Below are 23524 nucleotides of genomic sequence, written 5' to 3'. Positions count from 1 at the left end.
CACACACACACACATACGAGTCTTCACACACAAAACACCCCAGGAGGTAGCATCCATTGGTATTCTCCAGCAGACGTGGGATGAGAGTAGAGCGGCTGGCAGATTGACAGCTGTTGGATAAGCGTAGATACGCTGCATTATACTCCCTGACAAGAATGACATGGAGATATGAAGATGCGATGCCGCTGAGTACGTATGCAGCAGTCTTAATTACAGCGGAAACCCTACAGATCCCCGCAAACATGTACACACATAAACGGCACGATCCAATTTGATTCAGTGTTTACCGTTCGTGCCTTTGGAGATTCATTGGTTCTGCCTTTCACCTGGTGACTAATCCACTTCTGTGGATAAAAAAAAAACAAGCAAATATGACGTAGGCATTTTTTTTTTTATCGACCCTGCCCTGATATGTTTGCCCTCCAGAGAACATATGCTTGTTTCAGGATGGGTTTCTTTGAGCTGAGCTCAGTGTGCAGTACTTGTGAGCTTCAATTTGTTTGTTTTGGTTCTTGGTTGCCGTTTTACTGAAACAAAACTTCTAAATTGCAGATCACTGTTGATGCACGTTGATATTAAAGTAACTTCCATTCTAATACAAGATGCCTTGAGCTTTCCCCAAACTCCATAAAGTTTTTTTAAATTAATTCAGTCAGTATTTATGAATGGGAATAGCTCTTACCCAAGGCCAAACACTGAAGATCCAATCCTCCAGTCTGCGTCAAATTTAAATGTGCTAAATGAGTTACTGCTGCTACAGGTCTTTGCCTTTGAACAGTCCCTGACCATGAGTTCATGTTCATGTATAAAGTATAAAGGAAGCATTTGGACTGAGCTACTGACGGTCATGCCTTCAATCCCCTGCAAGACTTTACACCTCCAACTCCAGCCATTTTTTCCACCAGCATGACATGTTTAGCTGACATTATTAGCCACCTTTAGAAAATAAGCAGTAACATTAGCTGGTAAAGGCCAAGTTCAGATGGTAACAATCATGGCAACCCGTCAGAATGTGTCTACTGGACATCTTGTCTGACAGGGAAAATCAATACAGCAAAAGCCATAACCTATTGTCAGATTCTGACAAATTCAGTGAAAAGTGGCAATCTACTGTGTGTGTGTGTGTGTGTGTGTGTGTGTGTGTGATATTTGGCCTTCTCTCAGTCAGCTGTCAGACATGCTGCCTCAAGTCATGTTGGAAATACAGGAGTTGAGAATATTTGAACACCCAGCCAAATTGTAAAACATACCTAAATCAACAACGCAACATACATATTCAATTTGAACTCAGCCATCCCAAACCATGTGAAAAATATGTTACCAATCTCTATTTTTTATGACAGTCCCCACCTAAATGTGCTCCAGATTGAGTAATGTTTTCCAAAACTAGAGTGACCACCTCTAAATTATTATTTATTATCTATTTTTGACTGTTTAAAATTTTAGCTCTCCAGTAGATACCTATGGACTTGGTTCTAAGTACCACAGTCAGGTCAGGAGAAGTCAGAAAATACTGTAAGACAGACTCTTGCATTGTTGGCTATAGTGTTTTTTTTTTAAGTTCATGCTGGACATATTTCACAAAATACTATAGAGTACTATACAAGTGAATGTAGGAAATCAGGTTCAGGTTACATTAGCCTAGCTGTTATTTAGCTTAAGTATGCACTGTGCAGCTGTATCATATAAGGAAAGAACAAATACATAATACAATTTACATCACATTTTTTGAAATATCCTGACACATTATATCAGAGTGCCCCTTTTCTAATAGACAACTGATAATGTTAAGGCCATTTAGATTAATACGTTGCAGTGAAATGTCCCACTCATCCTGTGTCAACAGGAAATACGTTATATTAACTACTACATGGTCTTCTCATTGTGTGAACAACTGACATCGAAAGTGATGCATTATGGTATTGTTTAGAAATATGGTTAAGTAGCCACATTTAGCATTGCTCTATTATTCTATTTTCTAGGCTGGAACTAGTCCAATGTGCAGAAATTGTATTTAATGGAGTTTTCTGCAGACTGCTGATAATAACATAAACTGTATTTAATGGTGATTAATGAACAATAAGCTTCAACTGAACAAACACTGAGAGGAAAAAATAACATAAATTATTGTGTCTATTAGCCTTGTAGCAGCCATGTATGTAGCGTCAAAATATAATCATAAAAGGTTATGAGCATGAACATCAGCTGCAAATCCACAGCTGCTCACAACGGTGCAGCTACTGTACTGCCTCTGACATTTTCGTCAGGAGAAGCCAAAAGAGCGACCACAGACCAGACACAGCAAGGTAGGACACACACACACACACACACACACACACACACACACACACACAATTTACAATTTTGACAGGGGAAAGTGCATGCTACATTGTTTGAGTATTTATCTGAATGCATTTGTTTTATTAACTAATGGAAAAGGAAGCAAAAAAAGAATTGTGTATATGTGTGAGTTTATAAGGGCAGCAGGTAGAGTAGTGAATGCACCAACACAACTGCCCCTATGGTTCCCATTCACTCTTGCTGTGCGTCTTTTTCCCTTTTTACAAAACATCAAAATATGAGTGCAGACACACTACAAAAATCATAAACACATACTGGCTAAGACAGTTACGCAGCCGTGCTTGACTCTCTCTCTCTCTCTCTCTCACACACACACACACACACACACGGCTTATACAATACAGCATCACAGACACCTACACCTACATGCACACACAGTATACACTCTGAGACACACACACACACACACACACACAGGCGTCTTGGCAGCAACGAACTTCACAGCCTGGGGACTCTGAAGCTGCCTGGTGTTGATAGGTTAGTGCTGTTTTTCTTTCACACATCCAAAACACTGAGTGTGCTAAATATCAGTGCCACCTGCTTCTTCCATGAAATGGGCTAATTAAGTTTATCCTGGGAAAACCTCACTTATCTACTCTACCTACCCCTGAGTGTAGACAGGTTATTGATTGTGCAAATGGACTACAATTCAATATTAGGAGGTGGACCTAATATTTAGGTAAATGCCATGTGAAAGTAAATTTCCCCACTTGCATCAATACAATCCTAAATTTGCCTCTGTGATGTTTTTCCTCTAGCATTGATTTATCTATGATACTTTGATGCCACTTTGAATTTATAATCTGTTTGTACAAAAGCAAAACCACAGTAAGACAACTCAGCCAAGTTCTACTTCTGCTTGCCAAATAAACTCAGTAAACTCAAGACACTTGTTGGTGTAACTTTGGAGTGTAAGTGCTGACTTTGATGCTTTTTGGTAAAGCTGCACTGGGCACTTTTGCACGTTGACCGCCCCAAGTGGCAACAAGAGATAACTGTTTGGATTTTTGGAAGCTGAAAGGACTTCATTACCATTACTGTGATGTCAGGAATTTTCTTTTAGTCGCTGCTAGTGGAGGAGATGGTGGCGGAGAGAAAAGCCTTTGGCAAGACTTTGAGCCATCATTCTGGTGAGTTTCGTGCAGAAGTGGGAGTAAGTCACATATGTCCAAGTCACAAGCAAGTCTCACGTCTTAACCTCCAAGTCTCAAGCAAGTCCCAAGTCACTGTGATGAAAGTCAAGCAAATCAAGTCAAGTCATTGCTTGGGTCAAGCAAGTCACAAGTCAAGTCATATGAAATTCTTAGGAATTCAGCTTGTTTAAACAGTTTAAGAGAGGTGGCAATTCAACTGTATGATCATTTTGGTAGATGCAGTAAGTGCTTCTGTTCTAACTATATTGAACTACACACAAAGGTGTTTCTATTATTTAGTCTGCTATTGGCTTCTCTGATTATTGTAACGGGGTAGAAAAATAGAGAAACATCTGTCAGTAACGGTAAGCTCTCACCATTCCTGTAAAATGTATTTTAAATGCCTAGTATATCCAAAGTTAAGTGAATGCAGCTCTTGAACCATTGGAGTAAATACATGGTTTTGGGGATTCTCTTAAAGATAACACTCTGAAGTGTCTAACCCAAAAGTCAGAATCACTGTAAGTGCTACAGAAATTGTTTAAACACACTAAAGTACTATATTTTTCGTTTCCATGCAGACAACTACACTGTGGGGCCACAGCATAAAGCCTTACCTAGTCCAAGTTAAAATTTTATACCAACACCATAAAAAATTAATATTTTACACAGGTTTTTCTAAGGATTTGTCTTAACGTATTTTTTTTCAGAAACAACACTGCCTCTTGTCGGCAAGCAACTGCTGCTGCATCACGCCGTAGATTGATGCCGATGTGTTTTTTTGCTGGTAGATCATAAACTTCCTACTGTAGTGAACAACGGTGTGGATTTGTGCATTTTACATTGAATAAATTTGGAGCTACCCTAAATTCCTTTCTCCTCCCCAGAGAAAATGGGGAGGGGTCAAAGTTGCTTTCTCTAAGTGCTATCCCGACCATAAAACTGCCACCTTTTTGATTCCGAAGCTGATAACGCGGGGCCTTACGGTTAAACTGACAAAGGGACACGAGCCAGCCATTGGCATCTCCCTGAACAGCCTATCAAAACTGGCCCCCCACACACGTTTCCGTGGCAACTGACCTTATTCTTTGTTTTATTACCACATCAAAGGGATACTCCTTGTCTCACCTAAGTGTGACATTGTCCAGACACTGAACTTTGGATTACAGAGGACTGCAGTCTCCAAATACTCAAAGCATTTAATTAAGTTAATTAAATCTTTAGTTGCCTGAATACGTTTGCCTCTATTTGAGTAGTTATGTTAACTGTTGTTGCTATCTGTTGTTGATATTAGTGCTGAAAAGAAGTTACTTGTGCAATGTTTTTATTTTCAGCAAGACACTCCTTCATCTAATGTAATCAATGCTTGTTCATAATACTTTCTTACAAAATCCTTTTAGAAATGATGACAAAGAAATGTTTTACTATACTCTTAATCGCCAGCTTGAATTTAAGGATGAATCAACAAATTCCCCGGTTCCTAAGGAGAGACGATCTTTGATTTAATCCAAGCTTTCCTCATGTAACCTGAGCTCCCGCAAGTGGGCGAAATAAGTATTACATGCCCTCATCGGAAATGCCGTTAAATGTATAAATATCCTGACCAATAATGTGACAATTGTTTCCTGTTACCAAATGCTTAGAACAGTACAACCGTTCAACCATTGAGGTTCGATTGTGGAAAATGTTTGATTATAATACGTGCAAATAGATTTCTTTTCCTTAGACATTAAGTTTAGAAAGGCAGTCCCTTGGGAAACCTGAGACGCCCCCTGGGGAACCACGCCCCAGACAACAAAAGAGCGACACGCGACCTGCTCTCACTCTCTCTTTTCTTCGCTGTTGGCTCTTCCACCCTTCGGCACGTGTGGCGTGCCTCGCCAGGCAACGCCCAGACTCGGCCAGCGAAACAAACAGGCCCTTTGTTCGCCTGAAGCTACACACCTGAAGTGCCGCGACATCGATCTGCCTTCAGTTTGTTTTATTTTCTTTATTTCTTTTGTTTGTTAAAGTTATGAGTCCGTTAAGTTACACTGGACTAATTCAGGAACGACCAAGTTCCATTTTAAGCCTTTTTCGTCGAGCCAACTTCACCGAGGTCAGACCACGCCACGTGGTCTCGCCAGCTACAACGAAGGAAACCTGCAAACAGCCGAATTGCCAGACGGAGGAGGCGTTTTCAATCAGACACGGAGAACCCTGGAGAATCCCTAGCAAAAAGCCAGGATCGGCAGCTAGCGTGGGACCAGCAACAGGCCAAAAGCAGGCTGTCGACAAGCAGTAAGACTTAACACATGTTCTGTGATCAGATGTCCATTTTAACTCCTAAACTATAGCATTAGTTTACTCTCATTAGTTCTTCTATGCCGTATGAGTCAAATGCTTCCCACAGTCGAACCTCCAGGCTCATTGTTCAGCAAATGTTTATGTTCCCTGTATCCAACCATCTTTTATCACCTTAGTTAGAGAATAAATTCACTGTAATATAATCAAGAGCTGTGTGTGTTGCCTATTTATAGTTCCTGCCAAGAGAATTGACCCTTTAGATATGAGACTGACTGACTGATTTAAGATAATTGAGCGATTATTAACTAACTGATCACTAGTAATAATTGTATAATTATTCAAAACTACCTAGAGGTCCGGAGACTCTAGGATTATAACAACTCCGGTGGTGCCCTTAACGAGGAAATTCTGATTTTATGAATGTTAATTCATAATTGGGTATCAATTCTCATAAATTTATTAAAATGCATAACTAATAAATTTAGGTCTACTACACTACTTAAAGCTGAATATGGTTATTTTCAGAATTTTATTGGCTACACGAAGTGCCAGTCATCGGCACAATTGGTTGCAATTGGCACGGTTTACCCATGAAATAATAGGGGCTGGCCCTTCCTTACAGCGCGGGCTCTCATTGGCTGTTGTAGGCTGTGAAAGGGACATGTGACCTCCTATTGGGTCGGATTTGGTGTCACTCAAGAGGTCAGAGCTCAGCGGCTAATTTGAATACAAGATATCGCATTTGTTTATATCGGAGTTATTACGGTTATAATGACATATTAGACACGTTTGCCGGCAAATATGAAATGATGCAGCAGCAGTCCCTGGGGATTTATTGATGGAATAATGTGTTTTGGACTAAATGTTTTTACTGGATTGGACCGTCTGGAAGTTTGACAACGTAACAAGACCATTATTGTTGGAATATACAGTAATCGATCGGTGGATTAAGTTACTATGAGGCTTAAAAGATAAGTCTCGTAAATTTTGATTGTAACGTTACTGGTTGGTCTGACAGAGGCGCTCAATGTAACTTACCCGCTGTGGTGTTTGTATCTTGAAATGGTTTGCATTGGTCAAATCATGAGGATTTTAGCTTTCAAACTGTGTCATCAGGACCTGTTCCCACCAGGAATGTTAAGAGATTTTCACATAAAGTTACAAACTGCAGCCAAACAACTGGGTGTAGCTTAAACTTAACGCTAGTTTTCTATGCGTTCGACTAGCCTATAAGTTAAGTTAGCTAAAAAGCTGCGGTCACACAACATACCTTTCTTTATGGCTTCTGTAGAGACGGATGTTGTGGTGGTCGTGTCACTGATTTTTGAGCTGTAAACCTTGCACACTGCTGTTCTTTTCTTCCTACCGTCATCGACAACATAATCCTTGAATTTCTGTGTTGTACTAACGTTACATGTAACAGTCTTTTTCTACGCCGTTGTTATAGAGATCCGGACCACTAACCTTACGTGAAGCACACATGGTTGCAGGGTTATGCGCAAAATGTGTCAAAGTCAAGTTGAGTCTTTTGTCTGTTTTAGTCAAGCAAGTCTCAAGTCTTCAAATTTGCGACTTGAGTCTGACTCGAGTCAAGTCATTTGCTCTTTGACTGCTGGATAAAATGTTTTATTTTGTTACTAATCTGTGATCTGTCAGAAGCTGTGTGGAGATTTCACGAGCCCATAATGAACAGCCAAGTCTTGATACATAAATAAATAAAGCAAATTTAGAACATTTCATTTCAATCTGATGAAGACAGGTGTATTTTCGCCTAAAGCAGTGACACATATACTTTTATACCAGACATATACATAAACCTTCAACCGTCATTGCACTTACAACAAGCGCACAGAACCTCTCAGGCAATCAGAGGAACTTGGTGTGAGTGACAGCACTTGATCTGAATGATAATGGCTGCAAATGGAACTGTTCACCTTGTATCACTATTTGTCAGAATATTATGAGCATCAGATAAGGGGAAAGGGGAGAAGATGAAAACTGAAGAGACAGTAAAATTTATAGACAAACAATTGAAGAAGTAGGGGGGAGACTGAAGCACTTCCTGTTTGTACGGCTGTCTGTTTTTATGTATGCGTGGTACCAGTCTGAGTGCAAGGAAGTAAAAATCAAATCACCAAATTGTGCCAGACAGGTTGCACAAAATGTTAACTCATCCATGGTAAAGTAGCGTTTAAAGCAGCCAATCATGACTGGCAGCTTTTGCCAGGAGTGTTAGAGGGGAAGCGAATACTTGGACAAACCTCATGGAACCATGCGACTGTCACCATGACGATGACCTTCTACCTAACCTTTACCGAGTGCTTTTATTTTAAGTTTCATACTTTACCGCACTAGCTTAGACACTCACAAGATTCAATTTGGTTTGTCTGTTCCCTGTGTCTGAGGAAAGTGTTTCCTCCAAGGTCTTTTTTATGTCTTTTGTATGATTTAACATGTTAAAAACGCTGATGACACTGACTGTGATGAAAATTAGAAAAAGACCCAATCCACTCATGTTAGGGACAAATAAATTGGGGGGAAAAAGAGACAATTATGAATAATCTGTTGTCGATGTCTTTCCACTAGCTGCAGCAACTAATGGACCAGGGACCCACAAATGCACAAGTCTTTCAAAAAACACTTTGTCTTATCCATGTTGCTGTCATAATTGAAATCAATATCAATACTGTGTCACTGCATGGACAGATGCTCAATATCTTCTATCTGGCCTGTGGTTGGCAGAGAGAGTAAATAGTCTTGTGTGTGCATTTGCTAAAGAAGAGAGGGAGGCTTCCATGTTATGGTTAGCCTGAGTCTCAGAGATTAAACCCGACTGCTGCCAAGACAGCTGGCACAATGGCTGTGGTTTCTCTCACTAGGAACCAGGAAAGGAAATTAAATCTTCTTCTTATTTTTATTATTATTATTTTTTTTACAATTGAACATTTTCTGGGCACTTTGGTTTCATTGTTGGGGACATTTTGGCCCCTTCCAAAAGCAGTGGGTTGAGCTGTGAAGCGAACACTTTGAATATTATATTGGCTCGTGACTCTCACCCAGAATGCTCGGGGAGGAACTGCCATATTCATAAGCTATGTCCCAACTGCACACTACTGTATGTGCTGATTGAATTCATCTGTGTGTTCACAGTGGGAAAATGACAAAACTGAGTATACCTTAGAATTCCAGCTAGCATGCAGAGTAAAACTGCTCTACATTTGAGTTTGATGTGGATGGAATCTGTTCTCCCACAATGCAATCTGTAACAAAATGCACTGAATTAGGCATTTTAAAAAGTATATAATAATAACATAATTATTATTTGTATGACTTTCTTCATCATTAAATACCAAACAGTGCTATAATATAAGGTATGGAATTAGGATACAGTGGTTATAAGGCAGTGATGATTTGCTTTGATGATTATAAAATAATTAATTTGTCAGTACATGGGGGACAACAAACATTCATACGTATGTACATAACATTTCAAAATAATTCATTTTGAATTTCTTGTATTGATATGATGGAGGGTGGTATTCTTTGTCCAAATTTGTACTGATGCAATTGTGCAGTGCAATTAAGAGCCGCAGTGTTTTGGTCCTCAGATTCTTCAGAAATTCCTTAGGTGAGAATTGTACAGAATAGAACATCGCCACTTTATGTATGTGTTTTTACTTCCAACTTGTCAAATTAGAAAAAGACACACAAAATCACTTTGTAATGAATATCATTGGGGTTTGGTTTGCAACCTGGATTTAAAAAAATGGGCTGAAAGGGGAATTACCGATCTTCAAATTTTATACGAATACGAATTTGATTGTTAAAACACAGTGAGCTGAACAACTCTTGAGCTAACCCATCTCTTCCCATTGAAAATAAAATGGAATGAAATCTCCAAAAATCTATCCTTTCTCCATTGTTACTTTTTCACTCCTATAATTCAGCAAAAAGTAGAAAAGTAGAAGACTAGCTTTGAATAATGATACTAGAGAAGAAATAATAAAGGCAGAGTGGAAACATACTTTCCTAGAGTCACACCTTTTAATTATTAACCCTAGATTCACATTTTTATAACATAAATGGTTATTGAAAAACTATATTACTATATTATTAAACTATTGTTTTTTTTTATTTTTATTCAACACTTAGAAAAATATGAATGTAAATAGGGCAAAATACAAGTAAGGTCCTTACAATGGCAAGGACAAGGACACATTAATTACTAATAACATTAATCAGTGCAATAAATGTCATCATTTTGTATATCAGGAAGCTGTAGAGATGACATGGTATGAGGACAACAGCAATCTCTATTCCATTATTTTGGTTTTATTCTATTCTATTCTGGTCTGTAGAGAGGTCAAGGCCTATCTGAATGTGTCATAGTCCCTCCCACTCCTGAGGAAAAAATATTGTTTCTTTACCCACGGTATAGAAACAAGGTGTTGCCTGACTCACAACAGTTATGAGACAAATATCCGCAACATTTCATCTGCCACATTCCTATTCCCTGTTGCATGACCGCCCACGGACCAAACAGAGGCCGCAACTGTAGATACGAAGGACCAACACAAAGCAGACGGATACTGTATCACTGTGGAGAAGGACAAATCTGACCGTATGAGATTGCTTTAGTGTATACACATCCCTTGAGGTGACAGTGTGAGGTGTTAAAAGCAGCATAAGACCTTTGTCTGTGTGAGTGTGAATGTGAGGCCGTTCTGCTTGTTTGAGAATGGCCTTTATTTGCACAAATATCTGTGTGTGTGTGTCTGTGTGTGTGCAGCTGAATTATGACATCATAAAGCTGTGCTCTCATGTGTTCTTATGTGTCACTCGCCAAAGTTTGCTGCCACTGTCATCTCCCTCCCCTCCTGACCGCGATCCTGGCCCTCTAGCTCTCTGGCTAGATATCAGAGTCTGCTCTTGCTCCCTCTCTCCGTCTCTCAAACACACACACAAAATAACACATACATAATCAGAAGTTGGCCCAAAAGACCAATGTGAGACCAAAGACAGTGCAGGGGGATCATCGGCAAACCAAGGTCACGCTTCGGGCGGAGAGGAGACACTGTCATCTCTGTCCAACCTGGATGCACAGTCACATAAATGCAGCCAGAAGGAAACCAATATGGCCACCTGTTTGGCTGGAAATACAGCGAGGGCAATTAGTTCAACCTGGCAACACACATGCGCTGCCAAGGGAATGATGATGAGGGGAAAGTTTGCAGGGTTTGCATTTTGGCTGTGGGTGTTGCTGTGGAACCGGCTTTACACGACAGTCTGGTATATTTTTCTTCCAGGGAAAAAAACCTCAACAAAATCCAGGGATGATATTAAAATAAGGCATAAAACAACACATAAAGACACACAGAATGAAAAGATTCTCTTTGAGTCACCAGAACAAATGAAGCCCGCTAGCAGTTGAAGTTTATGAATAGTGGTTCACAAAAGAGCAAGGTGACACCGCCGTGTTGAGGCTAAAATGAGGGCTAATCTAATGACTGTAAAAACTGCTATGCGTAACTGCCACACTAAAAGGCAAGTTTAATTTTAAAGCAGGTGGCTCTTGGGTGCCAAGCTGTCACACAGTGCTGAACGAGTCGCCGAGCGAGTCTTCCTGCTGTCGGTAATCCATATGCCAGTGTTTGAATTATGTTGACTATCAGACGGGGTGTATCTCTGCTACAGTGCAGAAGGTACTTATACATGACAGTGCTGGAAGAAGCATAAGAAAATATAAACGAGGCAGTGAGAGTGTGTGGAGGAGGAGAGTTTTCAAATTCTATCTCAGATTTGAAGTACACAGCTGTTGATAGAGCAACAGCTGGACGGGAACTGCACAGCCTGCACTATGTCAGTACATGTGCTGTGGAAGCACTGGAGGTGTGAGTCAGAGAAAGGCTAAATAAAGAAAAATCCAAAGATAACCCTAAAAACTTGTGGCTTTTTAAGTTACACTGTGCTGAAACAAACCCAAAAGCACCAGAGTAACAATCACAGAGCAAGCGCCTGAAGGGGTTGTTGTACTGAAACAAGCTCCTACACACACCACTACCGTACCTTTGACAGCCTGAATAGCACGTCTGTAGCTGTTACATCCTAAACTGTGGTGAACTTTAATTTATAGTGTAATCCAAAGAAGTAGGCAGAAGTCAAAACGGCACCATGACTACAGTGGTATTGCATTTATAAACCCATGCAATAGCACTGTAGTTTACAAATATTTCACCCTTTAATTTAAAGAGTTTTGCAGCTTTTACCAACAAATATGCCCAGATTATTTTGTAGAACCTGTTAAAAGTTTGAACTTTTAAACCACATTTATCTGATTTTATTAGACACCTAGACATCTTTTCACCTCGCTCTGTTTCATCAGCTGCAACAATAACTTAAGGCTATCTAGGATCCCTATGAATTACGTTCATATTGAATGATTCTGTAGCACACAATTTAGGTCCAGTGCCAATGTTCAGTTTGGGTATGTCTGGGCACTTTCACATCCATTCTGTGGGACAACGGTGGTCATTCAAAAAAGAAATCACACCAGTTTCTCACTAACATCTAGATTGATGTAGACTACATTCATCAGAAGATGGTTGACCGCAGACAACAATCAATCCAAACATCCTTGCTTTCACTGTCAGTAAAACCACATTCAGTTTGATTATACCAACAAAAAAACTGGCAGATTAGTTTACAGTGAAAACAGGAAAAAACACTACTTGGCATTCATCAAGTTTCTTTTTCAATTATCCATAGTACCTGAGATGTAAGATGTTTTCTGAACAGCCTGTTCTTTTGTCAGTAGGGTGGTAGCCTCCCCGAAACAGTTGTAAAATCTATTGATCTGCTAAACGATGCAAGTCTCACAAAGGCAGAAGCCTTGTGACCTTCCCGAGGGCCCACATCCAGGTGCAACGCAGGAACACTTTAGCCTTTAAACATGAAAATAGAAAACAACAACAAAGAACAACAAACAACACAGAGTTTCTCTAAACTACATGCCGAACCTCAATTTATGATTAATAGGTCTATCCAGAGACGGGAAGCACTGCTGGCACAGACAAGAGGCAGTATATCTTAATACTCAAGTGCCTTGGCCAGTTCTTGATGCTATTTTCCGCTAAGGGGAGCAAATGCCTTCAGCCATTTTTTTCTCTTAGTTTACAGAGACAGGTACAAGGCTGCAGATGGGAGGCACTGACAGGAAGCAGAGCGGGGAGCGGCCAATGTGGCACGATAGCTTGACTTTTGAGGGCAGTCACAATCCAAAATGTGATCATGGTATCAGCCGTGCACTCACGCTCTGGTGAATTTCCTCAACTATTGAGTAAAATTTGCCTCCTTTGGTCCAGTGGGCTAATCAGGTCTTGTGAAGCAGTCCGCCTCATTACCGTACTTGCGTAAAACACTAACGGGAGCCTGACTCTGCCGAGAAATCCTTCCGATCATCACCAGCAACCCCTCCCTAATATGACAGTCACGATTTATGCCTCCACGCTGCAGGGCATATTAACCATTTGGGACAGTGTGCTGTCTTGTATCCACTTTCATCTGTAATAACTAAAGTAAGACACCATCATATTTCATCCCCTCTGTGATCTCGCTCACTTTTACCCCCTTGCTCCGACTCTTTCGCCCAAACTCCCCCTACTTTTATTTCTCTCTCATTCTCTTTCCTCCTCTCTCTTCATCTTTATCTCACCCTGTCATCCCCTCCCTCCGGGGCCTTGACTCATCTGGAGACTTGCCAGGAATGCAGATAGGATCTGCATATGTACAATAACTTGAGGGGAATAAATATGCCCTAATTGAGAGAAATGATGTAATATTGATCCCAGGGCCTCTGAACCTTTGCCATCGTTGAAGCGTTCAGCCGAGTCTGCGACATTTAGAGGGATGGCTGGTGTGTATGTGAAAATGAGTGTGAGCAATATTAGGGATAGGTGTTGCTGCAGCTGTGCCGTGTGAGACTCCTTTTCTTTGTGAAACTAAAATGTGTCTTGTGGTTTGATGAGAACTTCCCAGCTCAAAGGCACGAGGCTACTCGAGTGCGAGCTCGACAGTGATGTTTCCCTGCCTGCAGAATGTACTGAATATAACACCGAGCTGAGCTCCTGCATTGTATCGAGTGATGCTTGGAAGATGCGTTTCATTTCAAACTTGAGTAGGAAAATATCAGCGTGTGCTGTCTGTGAAGACTGTAAAGGTTGGTGCGTGGCTTTAACACTCAAGTCTGGTTCCAGGCTGCCTTTGGGGTTAAAGTAAAAACAAACACAAGCGGCGTGGTCTAAAAGTGTCAGTTCTGCAAACATCCATGCCAAGTTCTGTGGGTTTTAGTTTTAAATGTTTTATGCTTTCATTTCAAAGTTATTTTTATTGAAGCACTGGGTAAATTAGTGAATCTTTCTAATATTTGTCCATAGCTACAGACATAAACTTGCTTCAAAGCCTAGGGCACTTTCATACATATCCTATCTGGTGCGTTTGCTGGTTGTTTAGGCTTGGTTTGTTTAGGCTGATGTGAGAGAGCTGTCAATCAAACGCTGGTGTCGACTAAACTACCCAACCGGGATTGCTTGAAAAGCTTTGCCTCGGCCAGCTTCCAAACAAAAGGTGGTGCCATTAGTATGTTGTGAGAAAGCTGAATGAACCAACCACAGGATTTTATTATTCAAAAGCTCAACTACTATTACATCCATCTTATGATCCTTGAACTATCAGAAAACAATCTCCAGAACTGTATAAGTAATGTATATATCTATGTGAGCTCTTTTGTATCCTTTGATACATTAGGCAGTGAAAAGGGGACCATGTGAAACTACAGGTGTGAAAGTGACTTTAAGCGCATCAGTGCCATCTGAAGGCAAGACACTACATGATTTCTATGTTAGAGAGAGAAAAGAACAACAACAAAAAAAATCCATAACCCCTCATGTGATCGTTATTGTCTTCCTGACCCATCGACGTTTATATCCTTCCTCCAGGACGCTTGGTATTTACCTTGAACATGATCTATCATATATCTCTACTTGTCTGTGTTATGGTGGGCCCTCATCCCGCAGCAGAATGTCAGCAGGACACCCAAGACATCAATATCAATCGTTAATATTGAAAATGGTGCCTGTATCACTGCGAGAAGATCCCAAACATCACACCGTCAGAAGATCAAATCTATAGAGCTACAGGAAGAAATCTGTTCTAGGATAATGGGTTGATGATACACATTCATTGATTGATAAAGTCAAGTAAAGGTTATACACTTCACCATCTGCTGGACTGAGTTTCAACCACATTCTAACAGTGTGGTGAAAGTTGACATTTCGTCTGCTGTCGAAGTACAGTTCATCATCTCTTCCCTAATGGTGCTCTGTTTCTACATAGGATGTGAAAAAAAACACACAAGTAGACTTACTTGCAGAATGATCTGAATTCATCAGTCTGGATTTTCAACATAATGTGGGGGTTTCAGTGTCAGCTTAGAGGAAATTGGAGTCTCATAGAAATCTGACCTGCACCACAATAGCAGTATATTGATGTTGCTAACCTCATCATTACCAATGGACGGCAAATTCTAATTTTATGTGGCTGCCGACTCCAAGTCAATTCATTATAATGATGGTTTTGTTCTGAGGTATGCTCTGTTCATATCATTAGACAATGTAACTCCTTCTGATGAGCAACTGAAGACACATTTCCAGTTTACACTGTTATTATTCACCAAGCAACAAATGAGGAAGCCCAACCTCTGCGAAGAGTGCAGATTGTCAGATTGTTATAGAGGCACTGCTTAGAACAAAGGGATTTTCACAATGTGCCTTTCTGAGAGGAAGTGATACTGGTTTTCAAACCATCTAATTAAAAGACTGCCTTTTGTAAAACTTAGTGGAGGTTCGATATGAATGTGTTGAATCTTTGTCAGAAACAGCAAGCGTAACATGATATAAAAATAATAATTTCAGTACTAATTTATTTGTTATACTACCACTAATTTGTACAAATTCTGCTCTCAAAATCCCCAATTAAGATGATTGTACACTACATGGCCAAAAGTATGTGGACACCGTAACGATAAACCCACATTTGTTTAAACACCACAAGCATTAATGTGATGCTATTACAGCCCCGACTATTCTTGGAAGGAACCTGGCTGCAGGGATTTTTTCCCATTCAACCACATCACAATTAGTGAGGTCAGCCACTGATGTTGGGCAATACGGCTTGACTCCCAGTTGGCATTCATTCATCCCTGTGAAAGGCCCTGGCTTTGTACACAGGGGCATTGTCTTGTTGAAACAGGAGAAGGCCTTTCCCAAACTACCGAAGCACACAGTTGCCCAGGATTTCATTGTATGCTATTGTAGTGAGGTTTCTTGTACTTGGAAGTAAAGGTGCGCTCAGACAGATTGTAAAGCAAATGTTATACATAGTGTGACGACATACAAAGTCAATGGAAACACACGAGTGGACGTAAAAAGAGCAAAAGTATCTAGGGAGTTTTTCTTACAGTAGGTCATAGATAAGATATTCAAAAAAGAAACAGGGTGGGTGGGGGTAGGGGTGTATCCATGACCTTTGCCCCTTTCCTGTGTTCACAATTTGTTGCTGAGCTACTGCCCATCTTTGACTGAAAACAACAAATTCACTCCCATCCACTAAAGGGTCCCACTGTGGGAAAAAGCAAATCACTAACTGAGGAACAAGAGGACAAGAAGACAAGGCAGTTTGGGGGAAAGTGAAAACACCAAAATAATTAACTCACTTATCCTGACACAAAACAACTTGGGATGCACTGAATATTACAGACAATGCATAACAGTATGACTTAAAAGTGTACTATACTCTTCAAATGAAATCTTTAAAATGAATTTCGGAGGAATTTAGACACCAACCATCAACTTGTTTTCTGTCCACTGCAATTGCAGAAAACTCTACGGTGTCATAATGTCAAGTGTCAGGGGATGAAGTACGATATCCCAAGGAAGGAGCCAGTTGCAAGGGCTTGAAGTTTTAACAGCCAATCAAGATCACAGGAGAACTTGCTGGGTATTCCCAGAATGAACATCACAAACAAGGGTGCCACAATGGTTGTAAATTCAATCTAACCCAAAATAAAATGTCTGGAGAGGTAGTCGAGTACGGGTGCTAGTGACACGTCAGCTCTGCATAGAAAACAGCATTACAACAAATCAAACCTGGCAGCAAAATAAAGGCTAAAGAAGCAGTGTCTGGAAGTTGGTTTGAACCCTGTTTGGGTTGTGTTCAACAAATCAGTCATGGTAAAAAACATTTTTTTGCACATTCATTCAGGGAAAACGCAAACATGTTCATGCATTAAGGAAAATGAATCACTCCGTTGTGAGAGTGTTTAGTGTTTACAAATCGTACACATTAGCGCTCTACCAGAAACAGACTTGCACTGCGGTTAGTCTGCTTTGCTAGGCTGCAGTCAATTATTCTACATCTGCACAAGACAGAGTGAAAGCAGCGTGCACTGTGCTGTCAGACTGAATTACAGACCTAGACTGTATCTGATCTGTCCCACACAGAAAGCATTGGGAAGGCATGCCCACTGAGGCTGGGAAGAGCATTTATACAACATGTTTTAATCAAGCATTTTAAATTTAATCAATTATAACTGAGGAACCACATCCATTAGGAGACAAAAAAGGGAGTGGGCCACGAATGAAAAGCGCGCACTGATTAATTGGGGCCCCTCATTTACAGATCCCTCTGTTCTCTCTGTTCATCCCCTGAGTTCCACAACAAGAGCTTGAAAAGTATCTCTCCACGTTCGCCTTTCCCCACTCCCCTCACTTTCTCCCTTTCACCTGCCTAATTAACTGTCATTTATGCTTCTATATTTCATGGCAGAGTGATTATTAAAATTTCGCCAAAACTGCCACAACCCTGAACAGATATGTTGCGTTTGACTGGGCTCTCTCTCTCTTGCTCTGGATGACAAGAGCATGCTAGCCCAACACAGAGAGGAAGTGATAGGGGCTTGTACAGGCAGAGAATCAAATAGGGGTTCATATATTATGCACGTGGAGCTGCTCACTCTGTGTAGAATATCAATGGGTGCAGAGGTGGAGGGAGGAGCATGAAACAACACAGTTCCTACTAATCGTCACCCAAATCAAAATCAAGATGAACATTTAAGCTGATACAGTTAGCTAAGGGGTGAAGGTCTAGAAAGCTAAAAAAATTAAAATCCAGTAAATAGCACAGTTACAAATAATCAAAATGAACCCTAAAACAAGAAAAAGAGCACAAGCTTTTGTTTTTTGGACCTTTATTGCCTGTTCTAACCGCTATCAGGTAATGGATTTTGAAAATCACCATCATCCACTATGAAACACTTAATCAGATGAAAAAAGCCAGAGAGGCTTTTATCCATCATCAGTTTAAAGCTACAATGATTTGCACCAATTTTCTGATTGCCACCTTTTACCTCTGCGAGCCAGTTGCATTCATCGTCCATGACAAATTTACTTCAAAGGAAGCCTCCATCATGACCCATTTTTCTGTTCCACCAACAGCTGAGCTCTCGCCCAATAAGGCACAAAGCAGGAATTTTCCCATGAGCCCATGTGCATCAAAACCCGGTAAGGCAAATGAAATGCTACAGTTCTGAGGCAGTCACATGGGGCAGAACTCGAGGCCATCATTGGGAGCAATGCTAACATCATAAACTTGAAGGGAAGATTATGTATGTTTTTTCACAAGTAGCACTTCTTCTGAGCCAAACAAACATTCATATTGCACAAGATAACCAAGATAGATGTGATGAGTATAATGAAAATGAAGAGGCACTCCATAGGACAGGACGAGAAAAAGCAGTGGACTGCCAAATGGCTTTCTCCAGTGAATCACTTCCTTTTTCATATACCAGTGTTCGAATGACTCATCCTTTTTTTCTTCAATCATGATCAAGGGCCATCACAAAAGGGCACAGACAGATATATCTTATTGAAAATCTTGCACTGAGCAGTGTTTAGTTACTTCAAGTCAGGGCCCATATTTATCAAGCTTCTCAGAATTACTCATAAGAACACTGCTAAGAACTGACTTAAGAGTAAAAAAAATTCTTGGCTCAAAGCTGAGCTTAAAAGTCAGTTATCAAGCATCATAGTCCTACTTTGAGTGAAGTGTAGGACTAAATCTTAAGTGTCAGTCTAAGTGCTGATTCACGACACTTTGCTGTGCCGCAAACCGGATTTTGGATGACGATGTGGCCAAGGACCAATCACTGAATAGATTTTCTTATTAGGGATTTTCTCAGATAAATTCACATTGAATGGTGAAATTCCTAAGAGGAGTTTATATTCAACACACATTTAACAATAAAGAATTTTCAAGATAATACATTATGATATAGGTCTACACATTAATAAATGAAAGATAAAAAAAAGTTTATCTTTATATGAGTGCCATCAATGCGCCTAGTGCTCCTGTATTGCCAGCTATTTGAATGAACTGTGTTTGCTTCTGTCGGTTTACCGGGGTGTTGTTGGGAAGTCAATGAAATGCGTGACAATGTGTGGAGCTGTAGCATAAGTGCTATAATTGTTTCCATGACTATTCAGCTTATTGATGGTTATGACGGCCAAAATCATCAGCATTGCTACGTTTGTCCTGTGGCAAATAAACGAAGCGTCATCACCACCTTCAATTTAACTGAAAACGCATTACAGTGTAAAGTCAGTGGTGAGATGACGTCCCTCACCAACTCTTTGACAAAGTTTATGCCTGCGCTGTCCGACCCCGTCTTATTAACTTCCCGTTGTCAGAATTCTTCCTCTCATCTCCGCATGTCTCTGTCTCCACAGCACCATCACAAGCCCTACTGGCAACTCCTAACCACTTCAGAGACCTCTCAAGCCGTCTTAAATAACTGGGAGAGTAAGAGTGATTCTTAGCTTTGAGAAATCTGATAACTTGCTTTTATTTTTAAGTTTAAAAGTAAGAGTAAATTTCATGAATTCTCAGCACTTAAGACTGGCCCTGATCTGTGCAGATCAGAAACACAATAGAGAAACACAAAACTTATAGCAAGGTATTGGAGATTAATGTAGCTTATTTGCTCAAACCATGCCAATGCTATTTATTACAAGGTGAAAGTCAATTCACCTCCGTTTTTTTGGGGTGAAGGATGAAATCTCAGAGAGATATCTCAAAACCTGTGCAAATAAAACCAAAACTGTTTCCATGACTAGATACCAAGTGTGAAGATATTTTTGTTTTCTTCAATTGCTTCTACTTTGCCATTCTTTCATCCAGCTTTGAGCTGCTGTCAGTGGAACTCAACACTTCTTGTAGATGTTTCACATTAATGACCTGCTACGAAAGGAGGCATTATTCAACTTAAGCTGCTGGAAGCTTTTTATATGAGACATATGTGCAGGAAGTGTTGAGTAGTTTAACAGTGATCAAAAAAACATCAAAGTAGAAGTGACATGAATTTAAATCAGAAATAAATCGGGGTTTTTTTTGGGGGGGGGCGTTTTCAAAGAGAAACTATGAGCAACAGAGTGGCAAGTATGACATCATTATGTTGTTGTACTGATAGATTTAGCAGCGATTATCCTGAAATTACCAAGACAACAGGTAAACACGAACAGTGTGTGTGTGTGTGTGTGTGTGTGTGTGTTTGAGTTTGCATTTGCAGCTGTAAATCAAACGTGAGGAATGAAAACGTCCTTCCTTACCTATTGCCATCTCTATGATGCTTATTTGGCTCTCTGAAGGGAAAAGGATTTTTGGCGGCTTGTCTGTCAGGGGAGCTGTGAAAAGACAAACAGAGAGAAAGAAAGAGCACATTAAATTCCACATCTTTCTCCCCCACGGACAGTGGGAGTATGATTTATTCATTAAAGACCACAATAAAAGGCTGCATTAAAATGGGAACAAATACATGGAAATATAATATTTTAAGAGTGGACAGAGAAAAAAATGTCTGAATTACTATGACTCAGAATTACCCATTCAAAGCTTTAAACATCAATGCACATGCTTTCAAAGCAGCAGCTGCTTCAATACTAATGCCATTCATTCCTCATAAAAATGAGTGAGTAAGAGATGATATGGCTTTGACATGGGCTGCAGTACAAACTGCACTGTATATACAGCAGCTGTGTAACAAGTCAACCATTTCTGAATCTACAGTATACCCTAAGGTAAAAAGCATCCACAGCTGCAGTGAGTATGGTGAGGTTACGAGCTGCTGCAGGAGACGCAGAATTTTGTGTATGGCTAATATTGAAAATGTGACTTTGTTAAAATATCATCAGTGCTTAGAGTATCTAAGAGACAGAAAGAAAAAACACTTCACTTCACAAAAGCAAAACAAAAGCTTCTGCAGAAGCAGTGTGGTATGTATTGTCAAAATGTCAGCCAAGAGCGAGTTGCTGATTCAAAAGTGTATCACAGTTACATTAGAACAGCCTTCATCCCAACTCCCTTCGAAAATACACCAACTCCAATTAGACAGCTGCTGAGTAACAAAAGACGTGCACTTAGAGGCTCCTCATTATAATGATTCCCTAATTGGTTCTAGTCTTCAAAGTGGCATCAGAGAGGTTTACCATCTCGGCATGCTTGGAAATACTCTGAGGGTTGAGGCTTGTTTCACTACAAATGACTTGCGGTTGGACTGGAGCAGTGATCACTGAGCTGAACCTGGAAAAATGGAGCCGTTTTGCGCGAGGGGAGCGACAGAATGGAGGAAGGTTTTCAAGTTCACATTGAACCATTTCCTTCATACTCCACTTCTCTGGTGATATAACTCAGCCACAGCAGAGAGCCTCAGCTACAGTTGCACGTTGATATTGACCTTTTATTCAGAATTTCTCTTTTCCCGGTCTCCCATTAATATATTACGTTATTCTTCATGAGCATTCAAAGCTCCATTTGGCCTCCATGATGGTGCAATACATAGCAGCTCATAGCTGGCCCGCCAGCAATAATATATGGCCTGTGGCCAGATTACTTTAATAGCGGCAAAAAAACAAACATTATAGCGGCTGGTGCTGAAACAAATCACAGTCATGACAGCAAAAGTTACTCACATAATCATTTCTTCTTAAGTAATTGTGCCTGCAAAATAAAAGTGTGAGCTTGTCTTTGTAGCAGTACATTATGTTGTGTTTAATTGATTGCTTTTATTTTGAAATGTTCTGGAGGAAAGTGTCTCTGGCTTGCTTGACAGACCTCTGAAAAAGCCATCAGAAAAAGTGAGATCAGATTCCCCTGAATGAGAAACACAGGAATTTCCTCTGCCTGGAGATGCTGGGGAAATGAAAATAAGCGTCTATAAGTTGATGTGGACCAATTGCCGGGAGGCACACACTAAAACGCATGTGTAAAGCGATCTCTTCATAATCAACTTGTTGAAAGGAAGAAAATAATACAAGCAGGAAGAATAGATTGAACACAAATCCCTTCAAATGGGAGTCCTGTGTACTGCTGACTGAGCTAAACAGGCACACAGTAAATGTCAGATTATAAATAGTAAATTGACTATGTTCTGGCCCGCCATCTAATGATTTGAAAATAATTTGGCCCAATGCCAGACTTATTTGCCGATCCCTGCACTAGAGGTTCTTGCCGGGTATACCTAAGCATAAGCCAATTCAGGCACTTAAACAACAATTTTTAAGTCTCTACTTGCAATGAAGAAGCAAATAATGACTTGATTGGCGTATTTTATTTTTAGACACTATGTAATCTGTGGGAAATGGAGAGACTTGTATCTGATCCACTTGAAAGACCGCACACCCAAACAAAAGAAAAGCAATCTAGTGTTTGCTGTCCAATGCAGTGAGGAATGCACAGACCTGCTATATGTATTCGGGAAACTGAATAACCGTTACACAAACACATGGCTCAACACAGAAGGGCTAACTCCTCAGGCCAATACTCAGCTGTTTACCTATATTTCAAGTACAAGGAAAACTCTTTAAATGACCTCAATGTTCATGTTTTGGACAGGGAGGACAGATGGTTCGAAAGAGGAGTGAAAGAGTCCATCTACACCAGAATAGAAAGACCATCCACTTATCCCCCGCTAACAATGCTGTTTTAGCAAACGCTAAAATTTGGCCTCAAGTAACAATGCCAATAATGTGAGGCCACTCACAAACCAAGCGGTATTCATTACCTTGATAACAACCCCACAGAGGTTAAATGGGGTTCCCTACCAGTCAGTCAGAACTGAAGGAGCCCCTTGGACGAGAGATGAAACGCCTTCAGGTAACTTCAACCCAGTCCAGTTGCCCTTGATTTTAATCTTCCTTGCATGGCAAGACTTGTAGCATTGCAGAAAAAAGAACCATTTCTAAATACACTGCCTTAGAGAAACATCGCAAAAAATGTTAGAGCAGACATGTCTGATGAGCAAATCAACTCAAAATGTCACATACTACTGGTGAAATATTTAAAAACATAGGGACCATATATACATTATATAGATATTTTGCCTTTAGTTTTCCTCTGTTAGTACCAGCTCTTGATTTGTTTTGATGTACTTCTTATTTCAATAGGCATTCTGCAATATTTTCAGCTAAAAATACAACTTTCTTTCAGTTGTGTCTACTCACTCATGCTAATGAAAGAACATTTCCATTGTTCTGATGTCCAATCAATTTACAGACAAAACCATAATAAATAAAGGATCATGCAATTTGTTAAGAGGAGTGGGCTGAAAGCAGTGGAAATAATGCCTATGTGAGCTTGTT

General features: G+C 40.2%; 1 protein-coding gene across 4 annotated transcripts in view; it reads right to left on the bottom strand.

The window, feature by feature from the left end:
* Positions 1-23524, bottom strand: part of LOC119902272 (interleukin-1 receptor accessory protein-like 1) — a 246266-nt gene that overhangs the window by 83241 nt on the left and 139501 nt on the right. For all 4 annotated transcript variants that reach the window (XM_038718369.1, XM_038718386.1, XM_038718377.1 and 1 more), the window contains exon 6: positions 20498-20572. In XM_038718369.1, coding sequence (XP_038574297.1) covers positions 20498-20572 — 75 coding nt within the window. The remainder of the gene's footprint in view (positions 1-20497; positions 20573-23524) is intronic.

The sequence above is a fragment of the Micropterus salmoides genome, unplaced genomic scaffold (genome assembly GCF_014851395.1).
Source record: "Micropterus salmoides isolate LMB-PRFRI ecotype aquatic unplaced genomic scaffold, ASM1485139v1 Ms_hic_scaffold_1, whole genome shotgun sequence".
NCBI lineage: Eukaryota > Metazoa > Chordata > Actinopteri > Centrarchiformes > Centrarchidae > Micropterus > Micropterus salmoides.
This window is presented reverse-complemented; position numbering and strand designations above follow the sequence as displayed.